Source organism: Morchella sextelata (genome assembly GCF_020137385.1).
Source record: "Morchella sextelata strain SCLS chromosome Unknown scls_34, whole genome shotgun sequence".
In the NCBI taxonomy this organism is placed as follows: Eukaryota; Fungi; Ascomycota; class Pezizomycetes; order Pezizales; family Morchellaceae; genus Morchella; species Morchella sextelata.
The window spans coordinates 19,686-37,193 of NW_025408649.1; the positions used below are offsets into that span (position 1 = coordinate 19,686).

The following is a 17,508-nucleotide window of genomic DNA, read 5'->3' on the forward strand; positions in this document are numbered from 1 at the left end:
TTCTCAATCACCATTTCTGGATATAATGATAAATAAATATTCGTAATTGTAGGTTGTGAATACGAATGTAATATGTATTTATTATAGGATGGAATTCTGTTTTTACGCTAATATACTAACTGCCCAGATGCTCCAGATTCTCACCGGATACTCTGAGTCTACCGGACACCCACCAGATCATTTCTTAAAATCCGGTGCCATTTAAGTCTAACTGCGGGTTCCACATACAAAACACCGGATGCGCGTCCAAATAATTCTATACCCCACTAATTACGACTTCGGCTGTGTTGGGGATGCAGCAGGTGCATCAGAGAAGGTAGCGGAGATAGACATCTTTTTACAAAAGGTAAATAGGCCGGCAGGCAGGCAGGCCGGCAGGCAGGCCGGCAGGCAGGCCGGCGGCAGGCAGGCCGGCAGGCAGGCAGGCAGGCAGGCAGGCAGGCAGGCAGGCAGGCAGGCAGGCAGGCAGGCAGGCAGGCAGGCAGGCAGGCAAGAAGTGAATGATGAGTGCAAATGAAGCGAAAATCTGTTCTATTCATCTGTCTCCTGTAGCACTTCCCACAATCCTCAAGAGTGGGCATTCACAAAATACAGTCACTTAAACTAGGGAAACGAAGGGCAAACCCAACGCGCTGGAGGGTAAAGTTACAATTGCACGATCGATGGGATATCGAAAATGTCCTTATAAATCTATGGCTTATTTTTTGCACTTCTCGGCTGTAACGCGCCTCCCTATAAGTGCATATTGACAATGATAGCTAGACATGACTGATAATATATGATTTACAAGTACGTTATGACATTATACAACCATAAGCAAATTGATCTGTGGTTTAGTGTACCAGTTCGCAACTGATCTTCCATCATTACAAGTAGAGTATGTACCCAGGTAAAGGATTAAGAAGCCGAAAACAACCCTAAAACCCCGAAAGGCCAACTCAGAGGCATACACATATAGTTATGTATCGAGAGTATTCATCGCTTCGTTGGTATAGTATACCCTCTACTCATGAAATCATTCCTTCCCGAAGCACCATCTTGCTCCTTTGTACTGAAAAGACTCTTCAAGTTGTCGCTCATCTCTGTTTTTCTGCGTTTATTCTTCATTTTCTCATCCTCCAGTACTTTGCTTGTTAAACTGGCTGTTGCGGCGTTCTTTATACCGGTTTCTTCTTTCTTAAGTAGCTTCTCGGCTTCTTTGGATTCCTTCTTTCGCTTCTTCGATTTCCCATCGGATAGTCTTCTCAATGTGTGTCCTAGTCCCTTCTCCGAAAGAACTTTGATTCGGTTTCTCAAACTTTGGGCATCTTCGTCCAACACGGGGTTAATAGGAATGACATTATCTGCCTCGTATGCTGTGCCACACTAGTTCACCAGGCATGGTTAGTTTTGCATAGAATGATTATTCTGGGGAGATAAACCTGTAAACAAACGCCTTCACTTCCCTTAACCTCCTTGATCGCACTCTCCAAAAAGGCATGCCCACATGGTACCAGGTAAACCGCTCTGACTCCAGCCACGAGACCTTTCCTCGACACTGGACAAACCCACTTGTCCTGACCATCTTCCTTTGAAATGTCGAATTTTATTTCTAGGACATCTCTTAAACTCTTTACCCGCCCGTCTAATACCTCTTCACCGTCACCAAATGCCTCTGTTCCGCGTAGGAGCCATTCTAGAATTGAATCTTTATTGTAGAGACGCCCCGAGGAGTCGGAGACAACCGGGGAGGCGAGTGGACGCTTTGAGAGAGGGCAAGTGCTCCAGTGATATTCTTGAGTTTGAGCATTGGAATCACGGAGTTGAGAGTGGGTGGCGCGGCGAGTAGGGGACTTGACAAGCTCGCGACGTGTAGGAATGCTTTAGAGGTAGCAGTGTCAGCCCGCTTTCCAACCCAAAGGCAACAAGCACATGGTAAGTCTTACCTTCCTCCGTCGTTACCCATATTTCCTGAGATCTCTAGGTTCCTAAGATTCTTTATGATATGTGAATCTTAAACTCGAGGTTTGGCGCTTTGGTGCATGAGTCGGTATTTGGAATGGGCTCGATGATCTGACTAAACCCTGCCAAGAATCAGGTCGGACTAGGTCATGTGATATCGTGATACCCTAGCTCAGCCTAGTACATTGCTACTAGGGGTGGGCCACCTCGCGACCGCGAGTTGTGTGCGCAATTTAGGCAGCGGAAATATTATATTAAATTAGATATAAAAAAAAAAAATAATAATAAAAAATAAAAAAAATAAAAAATAAAAAATAATACTTGCAAGGTATTTAGGGTCCAAAAGAGTTGCTGGTGCAACAAAGGTACTTAGCTTAGTGGTAAATATCTGATACATGTCATCAATGCTATGGGTTCAACTCATGGCGGGAGCGCGAGCTGTGAAATTCAGACGTTAGTTAGAGGATGTGTTATTGATAACCCTATAACGTTGACATGTAACGGCAGCTATGTATTTCGGCTAGGTGATGAACTGGGATAAAGGAAGGAGGTATTGTGTAGTGGAATTAGGATTTGTAATGGGGACTTCTGTTATGTTCTTTGGGTTTCTGTTACGCGAAGGTATTAGTCATCGTTGGATTATGGGTGGATATATAAGGGGGCGTTGTTTAGTGCTTTTGTTTGTTTTCCTTCTTCTCTTTCTTCTTTACGCAACCTCTGTATTTATTCCACGAATACTATTCTTGTCCGCACTACGTCATAGGGCTCTAATCGGTTTATCATACCAGGTAGAGCCACCCATAGTCCATAGTCAAAGCATACCTTTACGTCTACGTCCACGTCTACGTTACTGCCTAGGTTGTATTCCTTGGCACTACAGTCTATCGCCTACGGTCCCCGTGATACGTAGGTTGCGTCCTCTATCGCCAACCAATACAATACCATAGTTTACAATGTCGGAACATGCATCTATTGATTATCAACAACTCAGCGATAGTCTCCAAGCCCTTTTTAAAGCGCATCCACAGGTCGATGATACTGTTGGAACTGAAGCCTATGCACTCCTCCAACAGTGCCAACATGGTCTTGCTCAATATGCAACGGATTTACAGGAGGTAGAAGCGGAGGCCGAGAGGGCGAGGAGAAGGTTTGAGCAAGATCTTGCTGCTGCCCGAGCTCAACAGGCTCCTGTTGAGGCTGTCGCCCCTGTGCAAGCACCCAACGAAGACAATGTCCCACCTGCACCCCCAGTACCACCCGTTACAGATACTACCTATCGGTCGGAGAAGCTTCCAGACCCTGAGGTATTCAAGGGGGATCGTGATCGAGAAAGGTTACACCTATTTAAGCAACAAATGAAGATTAAGCTATTGGGAAATGCCGATCGCTATCCTACGCTACAGTCTAAACTATCCTATGCATTCAGTAGATTGGAAGGCGTTGCCGCTAATCAGTTTTTACAATATGTTGGCGAAGAAGGTATTGCTTTACCCTCTATGCTACGATTTTATGAGATTTTGGATACTGCTTTCGGGGATCCCGATCGGATGCGTACGGCTAGGAGGAATCTTAGGAACATCCGTCAACGAAATCGAACGTTCGCCGATTATTTTGCTGAGTTCCAACGATATGCTGCTGAGTCGGGTATGGATGAAGTCTCTCGGATTGAGGCTTTGATGGAAGGTATTAATGCGGAACTCGATGAATCAATGATACACCATGACACTCCTGCAACGGTAAATGCTTGTGCGACACTTCTGCAACGGTTGGATAATCGTCGCCGAGCGGCAGAAGCTAAGCGAGGAGGTAAAAAACCTTGGACTACTACTACTACTACTTCGGCCCCTCGTCCTCCACCAGCAAGTCCTGTTTCTGCTCCCCGCGCTGCCGCCCCAGTCGCCAATGCACCTGTTACTGAAAGTCATCCCTCATCCCGCCCGGGAGGTGATGTACCAATGGATCTATCTGGAGGGCGTCGTCGCCCCTCCCCTACTGAAAGAAATGCCCGCTTAGTTGAGGGCCGATGTTTTTATTGTGGAGGTGTTGGACATATGGTTAGAGATTGCCCCCAAGCGAGGGCAACTGGAAATCAACCAAGGAGGCCTGTGATGAGAGGAGCGGCGTTGACAGTGGAAGAAAATGACGGAAGCGATAACGAGTCAGCAAAAGATTTGTCCCTGCACTAAGTGGCTTAGCCCAGGGACCATTTAAGGATTTTTCTAGGATGTGTATTTCTGGTTTTTCGGTATCAGAGGAGGAAATGGATGGAAATCAACTTGTAGTAACTTGTTCGATTTCACAGAATAAAAATTCTTTTATACCTACCTACGCCCTTATTGATACCGGAGCATCAGGATATGCTTTTATTGATGAATCTTTTGCACGCCACAACAATCTTACAATGACCCCACTCAAAATACCTCGCCATGTAGACGTTATAGATGGAAGGCCTATTAAGTCAGGAAAAATTACTCACATTGTCGATGTCTCGTTAGACATTCATGGTCATCGGGAAGTTGCGCCATGTTTTGTAACAAAGTTAGGACATTATCCGATTGTGATGGGGATACCTTGGATGCGACGACATGATGTTACGATTCGACCAAAAGAAAATCTACTTGTTTTTGACTCTCGAAGCTGTTGTCAATACTGTTCACTCAGTGGAACTGCAGTTATTGTTCATGGCATCTCGATTCCCTTACCGGAACACCATACGGTCATCGTTTCAGCAACTGAAAAATCTACGGTCAACATTGAACAATTAGTACCGAAAGAGTTTTACCATCGTCTCCATATGTTTAAAGAATACGATGCTTCAATTCTCCCACCACATCGACCATCCCATGACATCGAGATAGTACTGGAAGAAGGTAAACGACCACCATATGGACCTATATATGGATTGTCTCAAATTGAACTGAAAGCACTACGGGAATATCTTGATGAAAATTTACCTAAAGGATTCATCCGAGCCAGTGAATCACCAGCGGGAGCACCTATATTGTTCGTAAAGAAAAACGATGGAACTCTTCGACTTTGTGTTGACTATCGAGGTCTAAATGCGATTACAATCAAAAATCGATATCCGTTACCATTGTTAAAGGAAACCCTAGCTAAGTTGTCAAGAGCAAAATACTATACAAAGTTGGATTTACGCTGGGGATATAATCAAATCAGGATAGCGGAGGGAGATGAATGGAAAACGGCATTTCGGACTCGATATGGACATTTCGAATATACAGTAATGCCATTTGGATTAGCTAATGCCCCTGCTACATTTCAACATTGGATCAATGATATTCTACGTCCCTACCTCGATCAATTCGTAACGGCATACTTAGACGATATCCTTATCTATTCCGAAACTCTATCAGAACATAAAGAACACATTCAAAAGATTTTAAAGGTACTTGATGAGAATCATGTTCACCTTAAACCTGAAAAATGTGAATTTATGGTTCAAGAAACGAAATATCTCGGTTTAATCCTTACTCCGAATGGGAATAGAATGGACCCAAAGAAAGTTATCGATGTCTTGGAATGGACCACACCAACAAACCTTCGTGATGTTCAAGTATTTCTAGGATTTGCAAATTTCTATCGGCGATTCATTCTAGGATATTCGAAAATTGTTGCTCCACTTACAGCCTTGACGAAAAAGAATGTTAAATTTGATTGGACGGATGAAAGGGAGGAAGCATTTCAAACTTTGAAAAAGATGTTTACAACGGCGCCAATCCTAGCTCATTTTAATCCGGATCGAAAGATTGTGATAGAAACCGATGCGTCCGACTATGTCTCAGCAGGAATCCTATCTCAACGCGATAACGAAGGAATCCTACATCCAGTCGCTTTCTTCTCAAAGAAACACTCTCCTGCAGAATGTAACTACGAAATATACGATAAAGAACTTTTAGCAATTATACGATGCTTCGAAGAATGGCGACATCATCTGGAGGGAGCTCAATTTCCAATTGAAGTTCTTAGCGACCATCGGAATCTTGAGTATTTTATGACAACAAAATTATTAAATCGTCGGCAAGCCCGTTGGTCCGAATTTCTTTCACGTTTCGATTTCGTTATACAATTTCGGCCAGGAAAACAAGGAACAAAACCAGATGCATTAACTAGGAGGTCAGGTGACCTACCTAAAGAGGGGGATGAACGGTTGACGCATCAGAGTCAAGTGATTCTGAAACGAAAAAATTTGGATACTAAGCTAAGTTTGTTCGCGGGTTCTTTGTCAAATGAATCCGCTGAAGGAGCGTCCACTGTAGAGGAGTTATTTTCAAAAGCTTACCAAGTGGATAGTTTCCCAAATAAGGTCCTCAATATGCTTCGGAATGGCATACGCCACTCAAACAAAATCTCACTTGCCGAATGTATGGAAGATAACAATGGTCGGCTGCTTTATCGAGGCATGCTATATGTACCAGACGACGATGACCTTCGACTAAGGCTTTTAAAAGAATACCACGACAAACCATCTGCAGGACATCCGGGTAGAGCGAAGACTCTGGAACTCCTAAGTCGAGAATATTACTGGCCACAGATGCGGAAGTTTGTCGATCAGTATATTAGGAATTGCAATGTGTGCACCCGTAGCAAGGCATCACACAATGCACCTTATGGAGTACTTCGCCCCATGCCGATTCCCAATGGACCCTGGACAGATGTCTCGATGGATTTTGTGACTGATCTTCCTGAGAGCGATGGATACAATGCAATCTTGGTTGTGGTGGATAGATTAACCAAGATGCGACATTTAATACCGACGATTAAAGAGGTAAATTCAAGGGAAGTAGCGAGGCTATATATCGATAATGTTTGGAAGTTACACGGATTACCAGATACTATTGTATCCGATCGAGGAACACAGTTCGTCGCAGAATTCTGGAGGTCGCTTTGTGATCGATTGGAAATATCACCAAAATTCTCTACCGCATTCCACCCTCAAACAGATGGACAAACGGAAAGAATTAATGCCGTAATGGAACAGTACCTCCGAAGCTATGTTTCCTATCAACAGGATGATTGGGCTCGAATGTTACCAATGGCTGAATTTGCAACAAACAATCATGTCTCCGAAACAACAAAGGTCTCCCCATTCTATGCCAATTCAGGAAGAAATCCAAGAATAACTTTTGGCCCTTTGGAACATGGTCGAACGACGGCGGAGGATCAAGCGAATCATATTGCAAGGGAAATGAAGGATGTAATAGATTTTCTAAAAGAAGAGATGTTTCGAGCGCAAAGGATACAAGAAGAATCAGCCAATAGGAATCGGACTCCAGCTCCTCGATATCATTTAGGAGATAAGGTTTTCCTATCGACTCGTCATATTCTAACCAAACGACCTTCCAAGAAATTCGACTGGAAACGTATTGGACCGTATAACGTTAAACGAATGGTCAATCCCTATACCTATGAATTAGAACTTCCTCGTTCGATGAAAATACATCCAGTATTCCACGTTTCGTTATTGTCGCCCGCAGCCAATGATCCCTTGCCCGGTCAGGAACAACTACCTCCACCTCCAGTTGAAACTGAAGGACAGGAAGAGTGGGAGGTTGAAGATATCTTGGATTCGAGGAAACGAAGAGGAAGATTTGAGTATTTGGTACGGTATATGGGATATGATGAAGCCTCCTGGCAACCACTATCGGACCTTGAGCATTCACCTGATATCGTCAAACGATTCCACGAACGGTATCCAGGAAAGCCTAAGCCTACCAGGAGGTAGGCCTTAGAGGGGGGCGTGGTCTGTAACGGCAGCTATGTATTTCGGCTAGGTGATGAACTGGGATAAAGGAAGGAGGTATTGTGTAGTGGAATTAGGATTTGTAATGGGGACTTCTGTTATGTTCTTTGGGTTTCTGTTACGCGAAGGTATTAGTCATCGTTGGATTATGGGTGGATATATAAGGGGGCGTTGTTTAGTGCTTTTGTTTGTTTTCCTTCTTCTCTTTCTTCTTTACGCAACCTCTGTATTTATTCCACGAATACTATTCTTGTCCGCACTACGTCATAGGGCTCTAATCGGTTTATCATACCAGGTAGAGCCACCCATAGTCCATAGTCAAAGCATACCTTTACGTCTACGTCCACGTCTACGTTACTGCCTAGGTTGTATTCCTTGGCACTACAGTCTATCGCCTACGGTCCCCGTGATACGACATTTATGTCTCTTATAGGGAAGAGGGTTGTCCGCTTGGGGAGGCTGGGAACAGTCAACGATCCAAGAGTGTAATGCCCCGGTTATTTACTCCATCCGGCAGTCTGTGACAAAATTAATAAATTCACACGATCATAGTCGGGGAATGGGGTAAATAACCGGGGTAACTCGATGCAGTTTTTTTCTACTAATTATATGTTTTTTTTAACAGTGTTATATATTTCTATTACAAAGAGAGCACTCTAGAAAACAACAATAAGACAGGGAATAAGACAGGTAAATGTAAGGAAACATACACGCTAAAGAAATACAAAGTGCTAACTAAATACAGTCCACCGCTTTTAATCCAACTCCAATTCCTCCCCGTTTCCTCCACTTTTCTATCAAGTTTCCTCCCACCTGCCATCCCATTTCCTCCACTATCCCGTATCCCACCGTTTCCTTCGCCATTTCCAGCCCTTTTTCCCGCCTGCAAGTCCATCCTTCTATCCTATTTCCTCCATGCCCTGATCCTTTCCACCACTTCCCGAATTTGTTTTACCTATACGTTTGGTTAGCAGTTCCATGGAGTACGTTATTGAGATATATACTTACCATTCGATACCCAGTCCTCCGGCTTCTTCCATTCCCCCATCCTACACCCAATACCGTAACCCACCTCTCTTTCCCTTCCCTTACCAAGAACCTATAATAATTGTTAGTGTAATATACCAATCTGTCAGCTCGCAGCATATACATACCATCTATTCAGAAATCCACCATCTAACTCCTCCAATCATATACGAGTCCTTCAACTGGCTCCAGCACAAATCCTTTATATCCTAACCGACAGTCAGTATCAATAAAAATATGGATTAAAGGGACTTACTTCTTTACAGCAGCACTTCACGGTATACAATGTTGTCTGTTTGAGGCGGTGTCTCATCTCGTTGCAGCACCATCAAGCCAGCTACATCTGTGACTCTCGAGAGCGCTACATAGAGCTGCCCGTGAGTGAAGGGATCAGACCTCAAGTCAACCCCAACAACATCCAGTGATTGACCCTGCGATTTATTGACGGTCATCGCAAAGCATAGCCGAATAGGCAACTGCCTCCTCATTAATGTGAAAGGTAGATCTCCCTCAGTGGATGAAAGCTGTATACGTGGTATAACCTTTGGCTCACCATCAAACTCACCACCCAGAATCTTGGCTTCGATACACCGTACACCCAGTTTAGTTACCGTCATTTGTGTTCCATTGCAGAGACCTTGCTTCGGAAATAGATTGCGGAGTAGAATTATAGGCGCCCCCACCTTTAGTTTGATGATAGATGGTGGGAGGCCAGACGGATTGAGACCCTGCAGATATTCTGGAGGTAGCAGGTTTGCATTCTCTTCTGAATTCCCGCTGTCAACAGTGTCTACCGAATAGTACGTGTGCACCTCGCCTTGAATTTGCTGTAGAACTCTATCATTGAACTCAGCGACTGTATCGTTTCTCATCGCCAGAATCGCCCGCTTCGAGAATGCGGTGTAATTTGTTGGGGCAGATTCAATTATATGCCGCGGGAATACATGCATACAAAGGTCCTCAATTGTCTTACAGCTCTGGATGTATGGTGGTAGAGATATTCTACCATACCATCGGGAATCATGGCTCATCTGCCCAAGCCAAGCCGCAAACGCCTCATTCTCAACACCATTGCGGACCCTCATGTTGATCTTGAGTCTTAATATCTTGAAGTGCTGCCATAAAGAAGACCGTTGTAGGCATGCCTGCACTATCTGAGCCCTATTACCGCGTTGCACAACTGGTAAAATCTGTGCAAAATCCCCTCCGAGTACGACCGGAATATTTCCAAACAGGCAATCATCACTCACACTACATATATCATTCAGGGTCCGGCTAACCGCTTCGAAGCAATACTTATTCTGCATAGGTACCTCATCCCAGATGATCAGCGCGGTCTTTTGAATTAAACCGGCCAACAGACTGCCCCGTTTGATGTCACATGTTGAGCCCTCATGGATAGCAATCGGAATTTTGAATCTGGAATGGGATGTTCTGCCTCCAGGGAGCAACTGTGCCGCAATGCCAGAAGAGGCAACACAAAGCACAATCTTACCTTGGGAGCGGAAATGGTTACAGATGACATTGTATAGGAATGTTTTTCCAGTACCTGCGGGTCCTTGAATGAAGAATAGGGCTGACACAGCTTCTTCAATACTGTGTGTAATAGTATTAAAGCATTCCAACTGATCTGAATTGAGTTGTGAGATCCTCAACTGTAGACTTGCCGCTTCCGCAACCACATCATATCGTAGTTCTGATGCAATCATCTCGTTCCCACCTGTTCGATTCCAATCCACTGTATAGAGGGGCAATCCAAAGTCGTTAAGCGTTCTATTGGAGTCGGCAAGAATCTGTGATATCAGGTAGAGGCCATAGTCCAGGTGGGCATCCGGAAGCTCAGGGGGGATAATGAGACCTGTGTTTCTTTCCATAGCTCGGGGCAAGTCATCGCAGATATTTGACTTGAATCTATCCCATAATTGTAAAGGTTCAGTCACGTTGCCAAATAGTAAGGCATTAGTGAAGAGTGTACGGAGGGAATATCCGCTCGAGAATAAGCTTGCTTCAGTAAAGCACTGCACCCACTCTTGATCATCGTCCAATAAGCCAAGGGCAATGCATGCAGCCTTGAATGTAGGAAACAGCACATGATTGACAGTTTTCAGATGATCAAAAGATCTTGCGCCAGGGATCACGGTTAACAGTAAACGCATATAGTATTTCTCCCCCATCATAGGATTGCAATGCCACATACGTCCAATAGCCAAACCTTTCTTCCTGGATGCCCACTTCCGCGATTTAGCGTCATAGGTAAAGTACACCGGGAAATCTTGATAGAGATACTGGGTACCATCCTCGTGCTCTGTATTGTACTCAAAATAAGCTATCAGTGTAGTTCTCGAGTTTTGCATCCTCTGTATCAACTCCTCCCGGTTAGAGTTATCCCCATAGTATACCAGTTGCTCGCCAGGCAAGTGAACAGCCAAGTGAATGACTGACGGGTATTCTTCATGCATCCCGTATTCGAACAAACGCCATACAGCCTCAGTGGGTCCTATATAACGCCCTTGGAGGTATCTAGTAATTTCATCCGAATCACTCCCTACTTGAAGTGTTGTTCGATCTGAACCTTTATATATATATTTGTGTATATATTTTATCGCGTGGATAGAACCACAGATCTCGACATTGATATGAGCTTTATACCGTAAAGAAAGATAAGGATTATATGGAACCACCCATCTGTTGTCCATCTGATACTCTTGATTAAACCCTGAGCCCCTTACTGCCACTGAAAAGGTTCTGCCATCATTACGTCTTCTATACAGTGGATAGCCATCCTCCTGTACAACTGTCTCTGATTGATAGGCCTTAGGGTACCGTTTCGAACATGCAGTTGGTCCCCCATTCTCCTTTGAAGCCATGCAGGGCGATCGCATATTGGCCTCTCCACATGGACCGTGTACCATACAACTTCTAATGATTGCATTTAGTTCCCCCGTAGGATCAGTCGCGGGGTCCGGTAACTCTGCACACACAATTTCGTCGATCCTCTCTGCTGTCAGAAAGCGATCATCCTGATGAAGGAATATCAGTAGATGCATGTGTGGCAGCCCTCTCTTCTGGTACTCAATGGTCCATACAGACCCAAGATAGCGACCAAAGATGTGTTTACGCTTAATTTCTTGGAGGAGTTGTTGTTGCTTGAGATGGAACACCCTTGCAACTAAATCTGGCCTATCAACAGCAGTTTGCCCCGGTAGTAACTCCGCAGTAATCTCTTCCCACTTTGGATTCGCGGTAAAGGTAACAAATAGTGAGGGACGCCCAAAATGACGGACTATAGCCATGGAATCCTGGAACAACTGCAGCATGTATCGGTCGCCTCCTGTATAGCTTCGTGGTAGAATGATACGCTTCCCGGTTTGTTCCGGGTTGAAGTCCTCTTGCCGCATATTATCCGCCAACCCATTGTACAGATCAGCCCGAATATTTGCCTGATTCAGTCGAAGCCAATTCAACTTATTCTGATCACAAACAGCCCAAGCATCTACCAAATACTGCTGAAATAGGCGTTGCGAGAGGAACAAAGTCATGGGTTCAGTCGTCCTGGTATGCAGTCGGTACCTGCACACCATGTATAGTAATCAAAAAGTTAGCCATATCAAAAAGTCTTTGAGCCATTGGTGTTTATAACTAACCTGTAAAATTCGCGTTGCTGTAACCTTAAATTCTTCCGTCGGTTCAACTCATCCCGCAGCCGTAAGCCCCAATGCCAACCCCTTTCACCATTTGGAAATAGCAGAACATAATGTAAGGGCATATAAGCGGCATGATTAGGATCAATTATACTAAACTGCCTATTGGCATCTGGATTTCTATGTGCTAAGACAATATCCCGGAATCCTGCTTCACCATATTCATCCGGGATAATCGCAGCGACTTCATTGCTTGTAGGCAAATTGTGTCTCCGCTTGTCCGCTCCACTCTCCACTATCAACCGCAATTGCGGATTAAGTAAGACACGTACATCTCCATCTTGTGAGGATGCAGCTTCCAATCTTTCCTTCGCTGTCTTGTATAATGGAATAAATGGATTGACTGTGTGTATCTCTTGTGTCAACCGTTCCAAAACCGCAATATCTAGAGTTGGATGTCCCTGCTGCATCATTTGTGCAGCATAGAGTGGGTCATAGAAATATAACTGAGCAAAAGCGGGCGTATCGTTTGCTGCTGCAGTCAGGGGCCCCTGAAGGTGGTATAGCTCGCCATGGATTTGGAAGCATGTAACCCCCCCAGCTTGACGGTCGATGCGTTCATCTGAGGTATATTTAACGGAAGTAAAGGTCAAAGCGGAGTTGTACTCCCTAATGCGGCTACGGAACTGTCTAGCAATTGTATCAGTTGATTCGAGGAGGTACCGTAGGTACTCGGGGGCTTGTTCCAATGCCGGCAATTGAACATCGCCTTTCTTGCAACAATTTTCAAACCGCGGTAACGTGATTGGCTCCCTTGCACGCGCTCGCTTAGCCAATGTAAAGCTTGACATGAAGGACAAATCACTGTCATTCTACCCAACTCCAATGGCGTCCAACGGGCCCGTGACGATTGGAATGCTAATGGTACCGCAGGTTGAATTGGCGGCCGAGATGGCCGCCATAGTATCTATTAGAATAATAGCCCCAAGTAATGGTATTCAAAACGATTCGCCAACTCACCTCTTCATTGTTCGCAATTTGTCGCCGTCTGGCTTCTGCTCGACGACGTGTATATTCACGCAAGCGAGCCTTATTAAAGATCAGAATCAGTAGAACTCAAATAATTGAGTAATTTGGAAACTCACCAAACATGGTCGACATGATTTACGGTGCCGGCCATTCCTATCGAGATCATAATCCACGATATCCTTATAACATTTGCAGTTTGTGCATTTAATCGTCGACATGTTGTCGAGAGAGCTGGGTGATAACACTATGGAACGGTATTTTATAGAATTTGTTTTGCTAGAGAGCAGATAATTTAATCAAATATATTGATTGTTAGAGTGGTGATAGAATTTTATTCAGTAGATTTTATTCAGTAGATTTTGTTCAGTAGATTTTATTCAGTAGATTGAATTTTTGGCAAAGAGTCCGGTCCCAAGGAGTTGTGTGTGTTATCACCCAGCTCCCATAGACCCACCGGTGCAAAATAGGGGGGTTCCGGCCACTTGACGCACCGGGGGTTATTTTCAGGGTCGAAAACGGGTTTTTTTTGGTGCATTTCCGCAACTCCGCAACCGGTGCAACCGGCGCGACACCTCAATTTTCGCAGCGCGCGCGCGCGCTGACTGCAGGCAGGGTAACCGCACCGAATCAGGTAGGGTAACCGCACCAAATCAGGTAGGGTAACCGCACCAAATCAGGTAGGGTAACCGCACCGAATCAGGTAGGGTAACCGCACCGAATCAGGTAGGGTAACCGCACCAAATCAGGTAGGGTAACCGCACCAAAGAAACAGAATTTGATGTGTCGTGCTTACAAAACACCCCTGTCGCTGTCAACCAATCAGACTGCAACAATCAACGGATGATGATATTCCAGTACATAGTAGACTTTAAGTTTAAAGTGTTTCGCTAAAACCTAACCCTACTCCCGGCCTGACCATTGATTGAAGACAAGCTTAAGCTCATTGGGGGTAAGGGTGAAACTACATACATGTACCCAGGATGTCGGAAAATGATGCATTTGGTGATATCTCAACCATGAGAGAAGTAATCTTCACACAAGTCTATCTTGAGGTCAATTTAAGTGTGCGGATTCCTTTCATAATGAAAAACGGGTGGGAGGGTCTGTCATCGATACTTTTTGAGTTTTTACTACTGGTTTTGGCTATCTAATAGTGACCTCTTGCCTGAAGAATGGTTACTCCACATTCAAATAACACTAAATGTATTCTTAGGCATTACAGAGATGTCCTACACTTGAAGTTTGAATTTAGGGAACGTTTTGCGTTGTGCCAAAATATAGGTACATGTATTTGGGGTAATTTGGCCACTTTCCAACACCCTGGGTACACTACAGATGCATATAATAAGCAAGTATCAAGCGAGAAGCTAACATGGTGCAAGCTACATACCATTATGGAGCCAGAGAGATCGTCGATACATTACACCTAACCCACAAGGAGGGCTTAGGAGAACACAAAAAGCTCGAGAGGATGTAAGTTTTAAAAAAAAGTACTTCTGGCCGAGGAATATATTTCTTACGGGGAGTCCGATTTATGATTTATATATTCCCGCAGCTAAAAGGATAAATAAAAAGAAAAAGAAAAAAAAAAAAACAGGCCCCGAGAGGATTCGATTATTTAACTACATGTATACATATGTATGCTACCGGAACTACATGTAGTACATGTACTGTTGACAGACCGGGCGCTTGAGTGGGTTCTAAGATATCTTTCCCACTAAATACTGTCGATTACTACCACGACGATTAGATTGATAAGAAAGATCTTCAATGAGATTCGTGGGCAAAGGAGTGCACTCATAGGCAGCGTTTTTCGTCGATTCTCGTCATCCAATATTCCATATACATATACATATAATCCACCAAGAAAACAGTAAGCTCCAGGGGAAATATTCCTACGTAAAATTGTTTCCATTACGGCGCTATCGTAGTCCATCACCGGGACTAGACAAGGGAGTATTATAATTATTATTTTCGCTATCTAGTAGTCCATTACTGTAATTTGTTCAACAATCCGAAGGAATAGAGACTTTATGCAAGTAACCCTAACTAATCAATCCCCATCGATATATATCACATTAAGATACCGCACCTGGGTCAGGGAATTGAAACCCCTGTACCGCACAGGTAAAGAAGTCTTCAGGTCTTACCCATGGGGAGACACCCGTATTTCTATACATTCTCGTTCTCTGTTGGCTTAACTGACGAGCGATTTCGTCTCATGTTCTGGTTGTGAGCAAGGGGCAGACTCTTTTATATATAGAGGTTGCCCTCCTTCGCTGTCTGTATTGTGGGAATGTACGCTTTTCTTCCCACTAATGTAGGTCCCGGGGAGTGCGTCGCAGCATGGGCTTTCGATTCCGGCTTATTAGCGAGGGGGTGAAGGGAGTTTCTTCTCGTGTTCCTGTTTTTAGGGACGGAGGGGCGCACTTCCACAAAAGCGGGGGTGCTTCTCTCTGTATTTCTACTTATCTCGATTTGAGCTTTACTGCCTTGTGGTGCTCCGTCATCAGCTTTTCACCCGCGTCGTGCGTTTCTTACACCCCGATAGTAGAGTGATAATTCATGAAGCACCGCCACCCCACCAGTTTTATGGATTCGGGTCGGGGGGGTCGGAGGATTACCTCCTCAGCTACTTCTCCTCTAATCGCGCTCTCTTCACGGAGATGCGTTGCTCCCGCTTTCGCCGGCTTGACTGAGAGACTAACGTGAGCTATAAGGGTCCCGTTAACCTTCTCAACACCTAATCCTTAGCTTTCTATAGCGACAACTCCCTATAAGGATGCAAAATTGCGATCCCGATCGTATCCTTATAGCGAGAGATTACTGTACCCCTAAACTAGTAGATTACCATACCCTCACCGGTTCTCCTCTCATCCTCATGCATGCCCTACTCATTCGTTCTTACCAAGAGCGTGTAAATGTTTCTAGTAAGAGGAATTGGCTCGTAAGTCGTAATTCCGGCGCTTTAGTTAGTGCCGGTCAACACCGTGAGAGTGTTATCAATGGCAATTACCTGGCTTTACAGAGGCAAGTCACGTAGTCCATCCATAATAGCTGAGCTAGCTACCTTCCACAGCGCTCCACGGCAGGATGAGCGATACTTTGTGGCCGGCCTCCCACATGACATGCGCGGTCGGTAACCTGGCTGGAGGCGGACTAGGCGTAATCATAGTAAATCACTCGGCCTGACACGTGGGCTACCGGCGCCTGCCCCTTGTTTTTTCTTGTTTAATTCATTAATCGTATGCAGACCGTAGTCTATGACGATACCGGCGCCCGCTCACCTAGACGCGTGGAACGGGTTTCTTTGTAATCAAGATATCTGCGGGGGTTGGTGATGGTCCACATGAGCGCATGTGGTAGTGCTCTAGTTTGGTGAGCGCGAGTGGCTTGCCCTACGGCCAGCGATAGGTGTGTTCGCACGCACAAGGCTTGATGCTTCCGTCTACGGTGCTAGCACTCCACTCGGGTTCTCCTATGTACAACGCTCTTACAAGTATCTTACTCTTTCCATCCCCACTCTCCTCGCCCTACTCGTCTTCGAATTTCATCCTATCCCTTATCTATTGTTTCTAGAGACCTAAGGTAAAGCCCCATCCACAAGTATCTCTCTACTCCCCTCTTCGGGCACGTAACTCTCTCGCCTTGGGCAAGAGCGGGTGAATGATCAATATTAATTGCCTCTACTCCTCCGCCCACCCTGTTTGGCACCTATGTGAAAGCATTCTATCCCCGTTGATCTCTTGGTTCTGTTCAAGGGGTTTAAAGGGTGTATCTCATAGTCCACTGGATTTCTTCGACTCAAGTGGCTCGGTTGTCTCCCCCGTCCTTTGCCGCTGCTCGCTTCCGCCGTTGGGCTAGTTTCCCTTGTTCTTCTACACACTTTCTTTTAGGCACTACACCAGCTGTCACTTTGGTATAAGGGTACCATTAGACTTGTATGCCTGCGCTGTAACGGTAGCTCCTCATCGGGACCTTACGGAATCACAGATGAAACAGAGAGAACATCGAGTGACCTCTCATGATTACATCGGACTCAACATAAGATCCCGCAAGAAAAGGCTGTCTAACGGATATTAACTTAATCCGTCGTTATTAACCACTGTT

General features: G+C 44.9%; 4 protein-coding genes across 4 annotated transcripts; 2 read left to right on the top strand and 2 right to left on the bottom strand.

The window, feature by feature from the left end:
• Positions 1–975: 975 nt before the first annotated feature.
• H6S33_009848 (uncharacterized protein) lies at positions 976–1,945 on the bottom strand (the record flags this gene model as incomplete). Its single annotated transcript, XM_044841294.1, has 3 exons — positions 976–1,365; positions 1,434–1,860; positions 1,926–1,945. 3 exons carry the CDS (start codon positions 1,943–1,945, stop codon positions 976–978), a joined length of 837 nt encoding a protein of 278 aa, XP_044687469.1.
• A 949-nt stretch (positions 1,946–2,894) lies between these two features.
• On the top strand, positions 2,895–4,127 carry H6S33_009849 (uncharacterized protein; the record flags this gene model as incomplete). Its single annotated transcript, XM_044841295.1, has 1 exon — positions 2,895–4,127. The coding sequence occupies one exon, from the start codon at positions 2,895–2,897 to the stop codon at positions 4,125–4,127; it is 1,233 nt and encodes a 410-aa protein (XP_044687470.1).
• Positions 4,128–4,201: 74 nt separating this feature from the next.
• H6S33_009850 (uncharacterized protein) lies at positions 4,202–7,684 on the top strand (the record flags this gene model as incomplete). Its single annotated transcript, XM_044841296.1, has 1 exon — positions 4,202–7,684. The coding sequence occupies one exon, from the start codon at positions 4,202–4,204 to the stop codon at positions 7,682–7,684; it is 3,483 nt and encodes a 1,160-aa protein (XP_044687471.1).
• A 917-nt stretch (positions 7,685–8,601) lies between these two features.
• On the bottom strand, positions 8,602–13,220 carry H6S33_009851 (uncharacterized protein; the record flags this gene model as incomplete). Its single annotated transcript, XM_044841297.1, has 5 exons — positions 8,602–8,657; positions 8,711–8,801; positions 8,884–8,937; positions 9,013–12,298; positions 12,373–13,220. 5 exons carry the CDS (start codon positions 13,218–13,220, stop codon positions 8,602–8,604), a joined length of 4,335 nt encoding a protein of 1,444 aa, XP_044687472.1.
• Positions 13,221–17,508: the final 4,288 nt, after the last annotated feature.